General features: G+C 37.5%; 1 protein-coding gene across 2 annotated transcripts in view; it reads left to right on the top strand.

The window, feature by feature from the left end:
* Nucleotides 1-15,885, top strand: part of LOC131434462 (protein O-mannosyl-transferase Tmtc3-like) — a 696,449-nt gene that overhangs the window by 342,627 nt on the left and 337,937 nt on the right. For both annotated transcript variants that reach the window (XM_058601183.1, XM_058601184.1), the window contains exon 5: nt 1,437-1,536. In XM_058601183.1, the coding sequence (XP_058457166.1) occupies nt 1,437-1,536 (100 nt within the window). The remainder of the gene's footprint in view (nt 1-1,436; nt 1,537-15,885) is intronic.

Below are 15,885 nucleotides of genomic sequence, written 5' to 3'. Positions count from 1 at the left end.
CCGTGCTCATGTTTGTCGGATCCCAAACAATACCTGTCGCTGGATGGAAACAGCCTCCACTCGACGGGCTCTAATTCGAGGGTGGAATGGATATTTAGCTGTCAAACCGCGCGGAACACACGCGAACATCTTCCGTGTACGGACTACCAACATTCTCCCGTATCGGCTGTGACTCTTCGGGCACGAGTCGGAGGCCGGAGCTCGCTAACATGCTGTGACACATGACGTGAAGATAAATGATTCCAGCGATGTGGAGTGTCACTTTCCGTTTCTCTCATCCTCTAATGAGTTTTACCTAGGTTAGATCCCCCGGTATCAGTCAGTGCCGCGGTAACCGATAGGTGAACATGACTGTGATGGCAATCGTCCTGGTGGTAGCCTTTTTAACATGGTCAAAAGACATGATATGGTAAACTAACGGTTGGGGAAACATCGTCCGAATGTTTCCAGGGAAACTGGTTCGAAATTTGAAAGTTGTCGTAAATTTAGAGATGCACCATAAACCAAAACACTAGACAGTACTAGAACAAAGCACCATGCGTTTCCTTCTAACAGAACTTGATGGGAACGCATGGTCGACCGTTATTTATTTTTTAGAAAAAATCAAATATTGTCTTCCACATTTTTTAAACATATGAAAACATACCACTTTAACATTTCTAAAAAAATTTTATTTATCACTAAAAAATCTGGGGTGGTGCAAAAATTGGAAGAGGGATAAAATATATTTCAAAATTTTCAAGTATTTTTTAATGGAAGAAATACATCTTCAAAAATTTTTTTAAAAATTGTAAACCTTCCCCATAATGTCTTAAACATACCTGATTTTTTTTACTTTTTTTTTACATTTTTCTCATGAGCGGTTTCTTCCAAAATCAAATAAAATAAAAATCAATAGAACCACCCTAGCTCCGTCAATACGGTAGTTAAAAGGTTGAAACTTTGAGAAAATTGTTTCCAGTCTATGACCTTTCGAATGTGGTATAACAATATGAATTCCCTTTGGGGGCAGATTTCACATGCTTATCCTGCTATAGCCTTTAGAGATGCACCATAAACCAAAACAATTTGAATTTAACAAGAGAACCGAATAATAGCTCGAGTAGTGAAAAAGTTCGATGCACATAATTGTCATCAGATATCATTGTGAATCCCAGATTAGCGTCGACTATAATTATTTCCAACTATCATATTTATCCCTTTGGCAAAACGGGAAACTGCGCGTCGAGGTCAAATGTCCAGTTATCATATTTCAATTAGGTTTCGTTAAAGCATTACCTGAACTGCCGACCGGAAAACAACAAAAATCCTGATAAAGAGATGTTTTGAATTGTCCCTCCCTACTCTGCCTTGTCCGGCTCTGTTTCTCCACCTAGTCTAACCCTAGTCTAACCTCACTGAAGTATTTTGTTTGTTTGTTTGTTTACTCGTTTCAGGTAACCGGTGTGGTTGGTCGTGCCGAAACGTTATCCTCGGTGTTCTTCCTGGCGGCGTTCATCTTCTACACCAAGGCAACCAGGCGGAAAAAATCAACCGGTAAGTGGGCACGGGTGTGATGCCTTTTTTTTCGTGGAATGGCGTCCCATGTTTGGTCGTTTAGCTAGAACCGGCCGGTTCTCCGGTAACAACTGACAGGGATGCCAGGTCATTTTTCCAAGCCAAAAATTTCTGTCTGTGAAAATCTGTGCACGTTTTCCGTACCATAATAGCTGATCGGAATCACATTTTGGTGAGCAAAAGGTCTCACTACCAACCGCTCAGTACCTTTTTACTCAATGGCTCCGTACTTTTTGGTGCTAAACTGTGATCGATTTCAAAAATCGGTAAAAATCTGTGATTAGTTTCAGAAATCTGTGAAAATCTGTGCCATTTTTAAAACCTGTGCAGAAAGTTGAAAATCTGTGAAACACAGATTAATCTGTGAACCTGGCATCCCTGCAACTGACGCGTCATGGTAAAACAATTGAGATTGATGCATCGTAATTGGAACGTTTGGAGAAAAAAAAATGAATGCGAAGAGCTGGGGAAAGGAAGCTATGCTTGACAAACAACGGTGTTGATGTGGAAGTTAAATGTTTAGAGCGGTAAATAATTGATTGATGATTGTAGGATTTTATGAAATTGGTCTTCCAACAAAAATCCATTCGTCAACTATAATACGTTTCTCGAAAATCGATGATTAAAATTTGGCGAAAAAAATTAAAAAATTAGTCAAACCTGTAAACAACACAAATGAATTCACTGGTGTTTGAAATTCACCTTCAAACCTTGGAAGTCAACGATTTGTCAATGCACTGCCGAACCTAGATATTGTGATAGAAAAAAAATTGTTTTCACTGTCCCGACTTCCGGTTCCGGAATTACAGAGTGATATGCACCAAAAAAAGGAAAATAAATGTCACTCGCTTTTTTCAAAGATGGCGTGACCGATTTTTACAAACTTAGATTCAAACGAAAGGTTTTACATTCTCATAGATCGCTATTGAATTTCATCTTTATCCGATTTCCGGTTCCGGAATTACAAGGCAATATGTGCAAATCTATGAGAAAATGTGCATTCAATTTTGTCGGAAATTTCTCAACCGATTTTTACGAACTAGGATGCAAATGAAAGGTCTTGAGATTCTTCCAAAAGTCCTCGAAAAGTTGATTCAGATTCGACGTCCGGTTCCGGTATTACAGTGAGATTTGTAAAAAAATTTAATGTTATGAGGATTTTTTTCACATGCGATGGCGAAACGAGGTGCACATTTTTATAAAATTTATTGGTAAATTCATTTAGTTGACAGACCTTGTTAGTTGGTGGATATATAAATCTACTTTGGGACTATTAGTGCCCGATTTCCGCTTCCGAACGCACCGGTAATAGTGAGGAAAAGCTCAAAAAACGGAAGTCACTTCGATTTCCTAGCAACGGTTAAACCGATTTTCACAAATCATGATTCAAATTAGAGCTCCTATTGTCTTAGAAGATATTGTGCAATTTCATCCAGATCCGACTTCCGATTCCGAGATTATAGGGCACTGAGTATCAAAACTTTCAAACTGTCATAATGTCATGACAAAATGATGCAAAATCGGTACGCTGCACAGTGCATATAGTTGCTTTTAAGAAATTATTTACAAATATATACCGCGTAATTTGATTCTATCGGTAATTTTTCATGGCCTACTTTGACAAAAAATATAACCATAATTTTTTTTTCTGAAGAGATAGAAAGTTTTTTTCTTCTACAAAGTTTTAGAACTATTGAAAATATTTTACTTTGTCAAATATACCAAAAGTCCAGGTCGCACCGTTTCGGATATACAAAGCGTTTTCATGGCAACCCCTCTAAAATCAGTTTTTCATTCATAACATGTTTCGAGTTATTTTTTTATGTATACTTTGTTTGGTATAATTGAAGAAAATAAAAAATCCCATATTTTTGTTGAAGGAAGTGCATAGGTTTGTTGTTTCCTGGCAAAGTTATACGACATTTTATCTTTTTTTACCTATGATAAAACTTTACACCGAAGCGAAATATGCAACTTTATGCAGCTGATTTTTACAAAATTTATAGCAAAAGATATGCTCAATACTATAAAAAAATCTAACTGGAACTCGATGAAACTTTTTAGGGTTTTTCAAAGTTAGTTTCAGTTATATATTATGACAACCCCCTTAAAACTAATTTTCCAATCATAACTTGTTTTAAGTTAGTTTTTTATCCATACTTTATTTGGAATAATTGTAGAAAATATAAAATCCCATAGTTTTGTAGAAGGTAATGTATAGGTTTATTCTTTTCTGGAAAAGTTATACATCATTTTTACCTAGGAAACCTTGTACTGAAGCGAAATATGTAACTTAATGCAGCAAACTTTCACAATACTTATAGGAAAATATATTCCTAATCCAAATTATTTTCCAATGAGAATATCCTGAGTACTATTCGTGTGACTCATTTTCACTATGGCCATGCTGAACTCACTTTTGCAGTGAGCGTAGAGATGTGCAATTCGCTCCTGAGCTATTCCAGTGAATCAGATTAACAGATTTAATGAGCCATTGTCAATAACAAATCTTACCTCTCCCTCAGTAGGCTAAGGTACATTCAGGGATGCCACTTTTGCAGATATTCTCAAATATGACATACTAATAATTCGCAGACAAGTTAGTTCGCATAGCAATGTTCTTTGTGCATCAATGATTTCGATCATGCATATGAGCTTGAGCGACCACCCCTGGTTGCTACTCCGTTACTGATCGGAATTAGCTGAAATTGTACAGGGAGTTTCTAGATGATCCGACCTGGGACTGGTAAATGATCCTTCAATGTACATCTTCTGGTAACCCCAGAATTCGTTAATCAGTACCGGCGCAGGCCAGGCCCGAACGTAGATCGTCTAAGGAATGAGAAGGGATGTTAGTCCAACACTAGTTGTTACTAGAGGCTGTATATAAAAGGTGATTTTTTTGAGGTTAGGATTTTCATGCATTAGTATTTGCTCAGATTTTTTAGGTTATGATTTTCATGCATTATTATTTGCTCAGTATGCTCTGACATTTCATCATGAATAGACTTACTAACGAGCAACGCTTGCAAATCATTGAATTTTATTACCAAAATCAGTGTTCGGTTCGAAATGTGTTTCGCGCTTTACGCCCGATTTATGGTCTACATAATTCTGGTTGAATGGCTACGTAAATAAGCAAAATTGCCGCATTTGGAGTGAAGAGCAACCAGAAGCCGTTCAAGAACTGCCCATGCATCCCGAAAAATGCACTGTTTGGTGTGGTTTGTACGCTGGTGGAATCATTGGACCGTATTTTTTCAAAGATGCTGTTGGACGCAACGTTACAGTGAATGGCGATCGCTATCGTTCGATGCTAACAAACTTTTTGTTGCCAAAAATGGAAGAACTGAACTTGGTTGACATGTGGTTTCAACAAGATGGCGCTACATGCCACACAGCTCGCGATTCTATGGCCATTTTGAGGGAAAACTTCGGAGAACAATTCATCTCAAGAAATGGACCGGTAAGTTGGCCACCAAGATCATGCGATTTGACGCCTTTAGACTATTTTTTGTGGGGCTACGTCAAGTCTAAAGTCTACAGAAATAAGCCAGTAACTATTCCAGCTTTGGAAGACAACATTTCCGAAGAAATTCGGGCTATTCCGGCCGAAATGCTCGAAAAAGTTGCCCAAAATTGGACTTTCCGAATGGACCACCTAAGACGCAGCCGCGGTCAACATTTAAATGAAATTATCTTCAAAAAGTAAATGTCATGTACCAATCTAACGTTTAAAATAAAGAACCGATGAGATTTTGCAAATTTTATGCGTTTTATTGTTTAAAAAAGTTCTCAAGCTCTTAAAAAATCACCCTGTACTACTGCGCACTCCATAAGTGTCACGGGAGAAGGATATTTTATTCGTGCGCGACTCAATGTGTTCCGGTTTCAAGATGCTCGGATGCACCACTAAACTCACTGACTTCCCGAGTGAACGTTTCAACAATATCCTATATTGAAGTCCCGGGAAGTCTTGATTCACAGCTCTTTTTCAAGGAAACTGAAGAAAAATTTGCAATACTATCGCGTAAAGAATGCAAACTTCCTTATTTTTTTAAATGGAACTACCTGCTACAAAATAAACGAGTGACTAGGATTTAGACAAAATAGTTGATTTATTGCATTGACATATTCTAAACAGTTGTTATAAAATCATTTTAAATCACCAAACAAGGTCAACAGATTTCACGCGCTTTTTTTTTTTATTTTATAAATTATTAATTGGTTCTATTGGTTGATCTGGGCAGCCGGCTACCGAGAAAAATATTAATTTGTTGTTTGAAATATTAATATCAAGTGTTTTTTTACTATGTATTCAATATACCGATATATGTTGTCTCTGTTATTAACTTTGTAATATCAACGGATTTGCGCAATAGTTGATTTTTATCATTCAATTTATAATCCTGAAAGACAACCAATAACATGGAAGAAGAAAACATTCCAAATAAAACTTTTCTCCGAAGATAGACGGAAATTGATAAGTTGAATGAAGAGATAATTTAGTAAATTAGAGTAATCAGAAGTGAAACATTGAAAACATCTGCTAACTGAAAGGAAAAAGAAACTCCTGCAATTGTCGCCTTTTACGACATGGAAGCAGGAACACAGTGGATCTATTCTTGGTTCATTTTTTTTCCGCCGGATTCCACACGGCATCTAGGCTGGTACTGTCCGGAGAGATCTAATAGGTACTATCAATCTCCTAGTGGACCCCAGGCCCTCTATGATTTCGATCATCCATATGAAAGAAAAACGGAGTAAGAAAAACGGCGCAAAAGGGAAAGTAAACAAAGAGAATCTCTCATTGTTACATACGTCGTTTTGAACATTTTATACAGAAATCTCTTCGTTAAGGTTTGTACTTTTACAATACTTTTTCTTATTTTGTTTGGAAAACATTTTTCCATTTTTTAATATGTGTTGAACTTTTGATAATTTTTCGGATTTTCAATATTTAAAACTAACTTTGAAAAGGCCTAAAAATTGCATCGAGTTCCACTTAGATTTTTTCTAATATTGGTAATTGTCAAAAAGTAAACAAAATAACAATCACAACAATTTGCTTAAGCTGCGCGTGCAAGCATGAACTTGTTTGTGCGTATTTATGCGCACTTTGTACTAGATACTTAGGTAATAGAGGTTGATTCTATGTAGATAAAACCAAAAAAAAAAGATTTTAAAACAAAGTGAATATATCTCAAAATATTTTTTTTACATTATTCATATCTTCAGCAAAAATACTTCAAATGTTTTTTCCTTCAAAATGAGATAGAAAAAAAATTTTTTTGGGAAAAAAAAATTTTTTTTTTCGAAATGGGTACTACCCCCTAACAAAAATTACGGTGCCACTTTCAAAAGAAGCGTAATATAATCTGGTAAAACTTCTTCAAAGACACGTTAGCTCTTAAAAATCAGTGAAAGTCAATACAGACTTTTGACCGTCTTTTTACAGTTATGGACCACTGTGCGCTGGTACGGCAGAAGAAGAAGAAAACGCACTCGCCTAGCACACAGTGTGCTTTGTTCAATTTTGTATAGCGTGCAGGGTTGCCACATTTAAATCTTTATTAACTTGACATAACTGTTTAAGGGCATGTTCAAGAGTGTTCTAGTTCTAGATGCATAATTTATGTCAGTTTTAAAATTGAAATCTAGAATTTATAACAAAATAAACTGGCAGTCCCAACAGCGTTTTATCTGTATTTCAAATATAGAAAAAATAGAACGGCAGCCAGTATACCAGTTTCAAATTTCACAGAAAATCTGTTCGAATAAATAAAACTAAAACGACGGGATACGTTTGTTTCAGTTTCAATTATATTATAGACCACCCATATGAATCTTGCAGCTGCTGAATTTTCTCTTACAAATTGAAAAGGTGATGGTAGTTTACACAGAAGAAACTTTTTGATATTATTCAAATGTCAAAAAAGAAACTTGACAGAATCTTCTAGTGATGTTTTTGAGAATATAAATAATATGAGAAAGGCATCATTACACCACTAGGTGGATAAAAAAAGGTTTTGTTAGTTAAAATTAATACTTTATTATTGGATCTCGTTGTCATCCTTTTTCTAGGAGGAGAGCAGCTTCCATTTACATCTAGCGAGGATTGAGGGGCAATTTGTTCGTGGCTCATTACAGCATCCATTGCTTCATCGTCGGTGTTGTTGTGAAGAGTATCGTTGTGGGTGGTCTCCGATTGCTTCTCGTTTTTTTTTATTGTTCGCAGTCTTTGAGTCGTTGTTAAGTGCTGTAGATGTGCATTGCTGTACGTTGACTGCAGTTTCTGGTTGGATCGAAGGTGAAAGCGTTTTTCTGCAACACAGCTGAACAGTTGTCCTTGTCTTTGGTTGTCCTTTTCGCTGCTTCAGTGCAAGGTTTGTCGTAGTGGGCAGGTTGTTCACAAAACTGACATGCTGACATCGGCTGATTTTCATAGGTAATTAGAGTTTTACACGGATGTATCCCACCTTGCCCACAAATTATGTAAGATAGAATTTCCTTACGTAGTTGCATACGTACCACTCGCACATCATTTCGGATGCCGGGGAAAACATTCCGCTATACTTTTCTTTCGATGGAAAGAATTTCACCGTACTGCGAACTAATCGCTGGGCTACGGTGGAAGGTAATGCACGCGTACTTTGTCCACCATGTATACAGGGATTTTGTATTTAATATTGTCACACTCTACGCTGTGCACTTCGTTGTTAACTGAAGTGAATGCAATTTCGTCTCTTTCACGTTTAAGCATAATTTAAGGACTGTCCCAGAAAGTATGGACGCACTTTGATTTCGCTGTAAATAATTCACAAGTGTTAGATATTCAAATTTTATTCGATATACTGATAATATTAGACTACAACAACAGAATATTATTCTCGACATTTGCTACTTAGTTATTGTAGACTAGCTGGCGCACCTTCTTACGAACGTTCCTTATTAAATTCCATACAGACTTCTTGGCGACAAGTTTTGACACTTTTCTCCAATCTTTTTCGAACTGTTGAATGGTTTCGGCTGCCGAGACATGTTTCCTAAGATGTGCCTTCGTTAATGCCCAAAATTCCTCAATTGGTCAAAGTTGTGGGCAATTTCGTGGATTCATGTCTTTTGGGACGAAAGTGACACTTTTGGTAGTATACCATTCTACCGTTGATTTCGAGTAGTGGCAAGAAGCATGATCTGGCCAGAAGACAACAGGATCCTTGTGGCTTTGAATCATGGGTAGAAGTCGTTTTTGTAAACATTCCTTGATGTATATTTCGATGTTCATTGAAGCAGTGGTGATGAAGGGTTTAGAAATCTTACCGCAGCTACAAATTTCTTGCCAGACCATAGCTTTCTTACAAAATTTTTCGACTTCAATCGATGTCTCGGACTGGTTTAACACTTGCCCTTCTCGCACCGTACAATATTGTGATCCCGGCAAGAATTTGTAATCGAGTTTCACGTAGGTTTCGTCGTCCATGATTATGCAGTTCAAATTTCCAGCAAGAATAGCATTGTACAGCTTTCAAACCCTCGGCCTGATCGATGCTTCTTGTTTCGGACTACGTTTTGGTTGTTTCTGCATCTTCTAGGTTCGAAGGTTCAAACGTTCTTTAGCACGAAGATCATGTGACTTCGAAGTGCCCACTTTTTGGTCATATCCCGAACTGAAACCTCCTTCTTTTGCTCGTACGCCTTCAGTATACGTTTATCCAACTAAGGGTTAGCAGGACCTTCTTTTCGACCCGTTTTCGGTTTATCCTCAAATGTGTTATCCTCACCGAACTTCCTGATTGCATTTCGCACGGCTTTTTCACCTACTGCTTCCATTTTTGCTATCTTTCTCAGTGACAGTCCGCGTTCTGTGCACCATTTGTACACAATTTTCCGACGTTGTTCTTCTGAAACTCCACGCATTTCGAAACAAACTAATGAAAACGAATAAACAACTGCACAAGTGATTAGAGAAGAGTGTAAACGACAAGACGCAGCCATAAAAATTGACAGATTCTGAACCATTGCGAAATGGCCGCGGTTTTTGGTTGCGTCCATGTATTTTAGATCAGAATGTTCTGCCTTATTTAGATAATTGTCCGGTACTTTTAAGTTCGTATAGAAAGTCTTACTTACGGTACGAATCAGTTTCAATTTGCGTTGCTGCTGTCTGTTTGGTGGAATGCAAACTCCGAAACTCGTTCACCGTAGAGCGTTATTTTCACAGCACTAGCGGAAAAGTCCCATTCAATTACTCGCCTGGCAACAGTTTCATTGCCGCTTCCACTTTCCGTATCGCAACCCAAAAACTTGCCGGAAACTGAGATTTTGTGTCCTGTACTTTTCTTTCTTCCCTCGCCACTAGTGCATTCGTTGCTGGCAGTTGTCGTAAATAAATCACGTGCATTCCTGAATCCATCCTGCCCGTCAATTCTTCTCCGGAGACGCAAGAGGAAGTTGAAAATTCCCCAGCCGTTGCCAGTTTACCAAACAAATCCAAGAACCCAACCCCGCCTCCGATTCCACCATTCGCTCAGCAGATCGTTCTCACTTGACTTACATCCGGATTCTTTTCGCCGCGTCTTTCATCCAACTTCACCGTCACTTCACCGAGACTGGAACGGGACTGAGCAGCAATTTCCTTCCACTCGACGTCAGTTTGCTTGCCCGGGGATAGTTTGAAATCTTAATGATGCACCAGCTTCTCCCATCCAGCAAACCAAACCTCCAGTCCAGTTCCAGCAACGCGGACAAGAAACCATCAGCATCTAACGAAAGAAGTTGGAGATATTGTGAAATGAAAAATAGGAAAAAAAGGGCTGTCTAGAATAGAACCAGTCATCCAGGTGACTGGTGCGCCAACGTGAACGAACGCGTTGACGTCTTCAACGTCACCGTCACCGTCGTCGTCGTCGCAGTCGCCGGTTTACTTCGGATTGTTGTCGTTGCTGTGGCAGTCAGGGCTCAAGGGTACAATTTCCGGTTTGGCAGCAGGGTGGTAGAAATTGTTGCTGACTCGTCGTCGTCGCTCTCGATTCGTCATTGAAATGTGAGCGTTTTGTTTGGCCCTCGTTGGTGTTCGACTCTGTGGTTTCATATCCTGAGGTTTCTACTTGGATTCTGATGAGGACAGCGGGTTGAATTTTTTCTCACATTTCAAGAATTTTGAAAGCGAGGAAAAAACGGCCTCGATTTGCTACATCACAACAACGTCTTATCTTAAAGTTTGTTGCTCTATCTGAGAGGGAAATTCACTCAACCCATTATTTTCGAACAGGTTTCCAGAATACACTCGCTCACATACGCTAGAAATTATTAGATGTAGTCATTTTCCCCGGAAGCAGTAACTGATTACATCTGATGGGACCAATCTCGGTTTGTCTCGTTTCGGTTCGTCACATTTTCACAGACATACATACTCACGCTTTTTATTTCTTCTTCTGGATACCGCCGAGACTGGCGAAGTGATGGAGAATATTCTTTGCTGAAAAAAATTGACCCTCTCTGGTCTGGTCCGGTCCGATCCCGTTCCATTCCCGGGTGGTTTCAGACTGAAATTCTTCCCAAAGTTGCAATGGTTCGTAAGTGCATTTCACGTAAAATTGGCATCAACAACAACAACAACAACAAAAAATTACCCGCCTACACTCACCAGTCGTAGACTAGCAACGTCAAACAATTTATTTGATAAATGTTTCAAACTTTTTTACGTGTGTGTGTGTGGTGTGCTGCAAAAAGGTTTTCCTTTTTTTTGGTACAATTTTAACGCGACAGCCAAAGCACTTTTCACGCTTGCAGTCAGACAGGCAGCACTAACCAACTCACCAATTCCAGCAATGGGGAGGAGAGTTCAAAATTGTAGATTGCACAGATTTTTCACGGTTTTTTTTGTGTGCGATTCCATCCCGGTGACTCTACCCAAATGTCGTGGTGGCTATTTTTGCGTTTCTTCGAAATGAAGCAATTTCCACTCGTGAATGTTTTGGACTATTTTTGTGTGTGCTTGAAATAAATAGTGTCGTTCTCGCCGCATTTTTTTTTCGTCACGAACTGACAAATAAAAACCCAACAGAAAACGATGATGATCATTGTCAGAATTGGAATTTATTTCGGAATAAGCTCAGTTGCAGGAACTGCTTCGCTCCCGGCTAATGAAATTCTTATTCTCCTAAGGATTTCTCGACAGTGCTGTTTTTATCTTCCTATTTTGTGTTCGCCATCTTCAGCAAAGGATGTATAGTCGGTTTCCCGCTGCCCTTCCCCGGCCGTAGTAAATCCAACATTAAACGTTACGAAAGAAATCATTAGCAATACATTCACCTGCTGCCGGCACTGCCAAGCAGCTAAATGAATGAAATTTTTTACCGTCCGCCATCTTCGTTAGAAATTCTGACAAGTACGATAGAGTCAAGAAGATAGCAGTAGTGAAGTTAACGAATCCATTTACTAGCCATATAGCTATAGATCCAACTGTTTTGTTGGTCCCCTGATTCGGGTTAAAGATTTATGTAATGCACTATGCACATAATTGATATGTCACGGAAAGGTTTCAACATTTTCGGAAACGAAAGAGTCAGAGATATTTTAATAAATTTCACACCCTCGAATATCGTGAAGTTCGTAGATTGATTCAAGAACTTTGTAGCTGATGATCGCTTGAGAAAATCCAATGAAAATTTGAAATTCTAGGTTATTTTTCTAAAGCTCAAAATATGCCTCATTTGAAAACTTCAAATTTACCGAGTCCTAACTTTATTGTCAGTCAACTGATTTTAGAAATTTATTCATCATTGGAAAGGTAATAGTTCCGGAAATAAAATGTACTGAGTGTTGGCGATTGCCGAAAATTTGCAGGAGCTGCTATATTGCTATCTATATTGTATACAACATTTTCAATCCGGTAGAAGATGCTACAAGAACTCGAGTCTCTCAATGCATGAACCGTGAGAGAATTTTGCTACATTTCTTCGCTCCACTTCATACTCTGAGTATTTCACGCCCTTAAAAAAAAATTACAGTCTGATAATGATCGTTGCTGTGTGGAATTTCCCAAGAGAGAATCGCAAGTTGACAATTATCGCAGAAAATCGAATCGATGATTCAACTTGATGATTCTCATACTAGGTTGCAATATTTCAAAACCCTTGTGTGGAGCATTCACAGACATTTTCATAGACACAACTTATACAAAGGTTATATGCACATAGTTAGAATAAGCGGCAATAGTAAAATGATTCTATCGCAATTATCAACTACCTGTACAGAATCGGATCGCGAAACGAGAATAAGCGACCGTTTGTTGCTTCAGAGAGGATCCTCACAGCAGCGTGCTAACCTTTGATTCTCAGAAATGTCATCGAGAGAAATTCGCTCTCGCACTGGTGTCGATTCTATGTTAAATGAGCCATGCCGGGTTTTTGTTGTTGCGATGATATCCGTCTCTCTTTGATGGCACTGATTCAATCGTGTGAATAGTTGCCAGTGAGCGTTCTTTGATACGATAAAAGCCATTCTTGACTGAAACAAACGAAAAATAGAGTTGCCCACCCAAAATTGTAGTGAAAACTGTAAACGGATGACCTCAGAAAAGATGAGACTTTTTAAAAGAATCGTAAATATTTCAAAATCCAAAACGATGACCTACATATTTTTACACATCATTCGATTGCTAGTGATACCAGTTAATGTACACAAATATGTAACAATTTGAATGTACAACACAAACACAATTGATATCTATTGTGAGTTTTAAAATTTCCGAGTTATATAGCATTGAACGTTTCAACGTTTCAGCAAATGAAATCGGTATTAATTGCATATATTTCATAGAGATTTAAGCTTTGGATTTTTCTAATAAAATTGAAGTTATGTTAGGGGCTGTCCATAAAAGACCGCAAAGGGGGAGGGGGGTGTTTCATAAAACGTGACCTTTTGTGACAGGGGGAAGGGGGGGAGGAGGTTTTTGGAATGTGACGTCCAATATTTTCAATGAGCGCATTTTTGAAATACCTAATTATATTACTGCTTTGCCCTATTTCCTGAAAAAATCTCCACAATAAACGTTTACATTTTATAGAAAAACGTATATTTGTTGATGTAAAAGCTTCTTCTAGTAAATTCGGAAATGAATGATCCAGGAAATCGTTTCTGTTGTGATCAGCAAAAGTGCACGGAGGAGCGAGTAAATTAGCGAAATTACTAAATTTTGCCTAATACGAGTAAAAAAGAAAAGGATGCCTTCAAACGGTTTAACTTAAGTTATGCACTGACATTTTTTTCTGTAATTTGATTTTCTAGCATTGATAATAGTATATCATAAGAATTTCTCTTATCTGATTCTGATGCAGTTTATTCAATTGTACTCCATTTGAAAAAGGGCGGGAGATCAACGATTTCATACGTAGATCATGTCATGTCTGATCTTGATCATATGTGATTTTCCTCCACCAACATCAAAGCTTATCGAATCTTCCAATGATTGAACTTACATAAATCAAGAATCGGTTTAGCTCAAAATCACTACCCATTGTGTGACGGAAGATCAGTACCGATATTGATCGATGTAATTTAAAATTCACTGATCAACTGATCATGAAAAGATTCTCCGGCAGTGATCTCGTTTTTATGATGTTTTGGTTTTTATTTTCTCAGCCCTGTATGCTACACTAAGGAAATATTATTCTTTACCTACAACAATAATATATCTATATTCCGATGATTTTGTAGTTTTAGGGATATTTTTTAATCTTATGACAGCATGTAATAAATCGGTTTTTCCCTCATATTTGTATGATTTGTCATACATATTGAGAATGTATTGAGATGAATTTTATTTATTTTAAATTCGTGACATGTGACAAAGGGGGGATGGGGAGTCAAAAATCGTAAAAAAAAAGCGTGACGTCTTTTATGGACAGTCCCTTATGACGAAACAGAACATTTTAAATTATTTGAATGGTTTTGCACAATAGGTTCAACGTAAATATGGAAGCATTTTATGTATTAAGCCATGGTAAAAGCAACCAACTACAAATTAGATAAAAATATTATTCGAATCTGTTGCGAAAAGATCTGAAGAAATGACGTGAAAGTTTGTAGATTTTCCAATTTCTTGAATATTTTGTTTTGTTTTACAACCAATCAAGTATTAAAACATATATATTCAAATATTTCGCGATTGTACACAACATCGATTATAATTCATGAAAACCCTTCTTAATCCACCTAGTCGTGTGATAATGCCTTTCTCTTCTTTCATAACAGTCTCATGAAAATATGTTTCATACTTTTATTAAATAATTTCGGATACTAATTTTGACACCAATTGATTCAGATTTATTCCAGTAGTTCACAAAAGCATGCTTCAGTGTTAATGTCACACAGTCAGCATCATTTTTCCAAACTAGTGCTTGACATTTGCGTTGCCTATTTGTATGAGAAGAGTGATGCTAATCTAAAAAAGAAAACCTTTCTTAGTCCACTTAGTGGAATTTTCATATATCAGGGGCTGGGGTCCACTAGGAGATTGATAGTACCTATTAGCTCTCTCCGGACTGTACCAGCCTAGATGCCGTGTGGAATCCGGCGGAAAAAAATGAACCAAGAATAGATTCACTGGGTTCCTGTTTCCATGTCGTAAAAGGCGACAATTGCAAGAGCTTCTTTTTCCTTTCAGTTATCAGATATTTTCAATGTTTCACTTCTGATTCCTCTATTTTACTAAATTATCTCCTCATTCAATCTATCAATTTCCGTCTAGCTTCGGAGAAAAGTTTTATTAGGAATGTTTTTTTTCCATGTTATTGGATGTTTTTCAGGATTATAAATTGATTGATAAAAATCAACTATTGCGCAAATCCGTTGATATTACAAAGTTAACAACAGAAATAACATATGTCGGTATATTGAATACATAGTAAAAACCCTTCTTAATCCACCTAGTGGTGTGATAATGCCTTTCTCTTCTTTCATAAAAGTCTCATGAAAATATGTTTCATACATTTATAAAATAATTTTAGACGCCAATTGATTCAGATTGATTCGAGTAGTTCACAAAAGCATGCTTCAGTGTTTATGTCACACAGTCAGCATCATTTTTCCAAACTAGTGATTGACATTTGCGTTGCCTATTTGTATGAGAACAGTGATGCTAATCTAAAAATCTGGAACCAAAAGTCACAACCATTTGATCTTCGAACTTGATCAATGGCACGACAGTAGCTTTCAAACGAGCCCAAGTTTGTTAAAATCGGATCAGCCATCTCTGAGAAAATTGAGCGCGTTCAAATACAACGCTTTTTGTCGGTTACGTCACTTATACAATCATATCTCCGG

This window comes from Malaya genurostris, chromosome 3 (genome assembly GCF_030247185.1).
Source record: "Malaya genurostris strain Urasoe2022 chromosome 3, Malgen_1.1, whole genome shotgun sequence".
Lineage (NCBI taxonomy): Eukaryota > Metazoa > Arthropoda > Insecta > Diptera > Culicidae > Malaya > Malaya genurostris.
The sequence above is the reverse complement of the archived record's forward strand: the minus strand, read 5'-3'. Positions and strand labels throughout refer to the sequence as shown.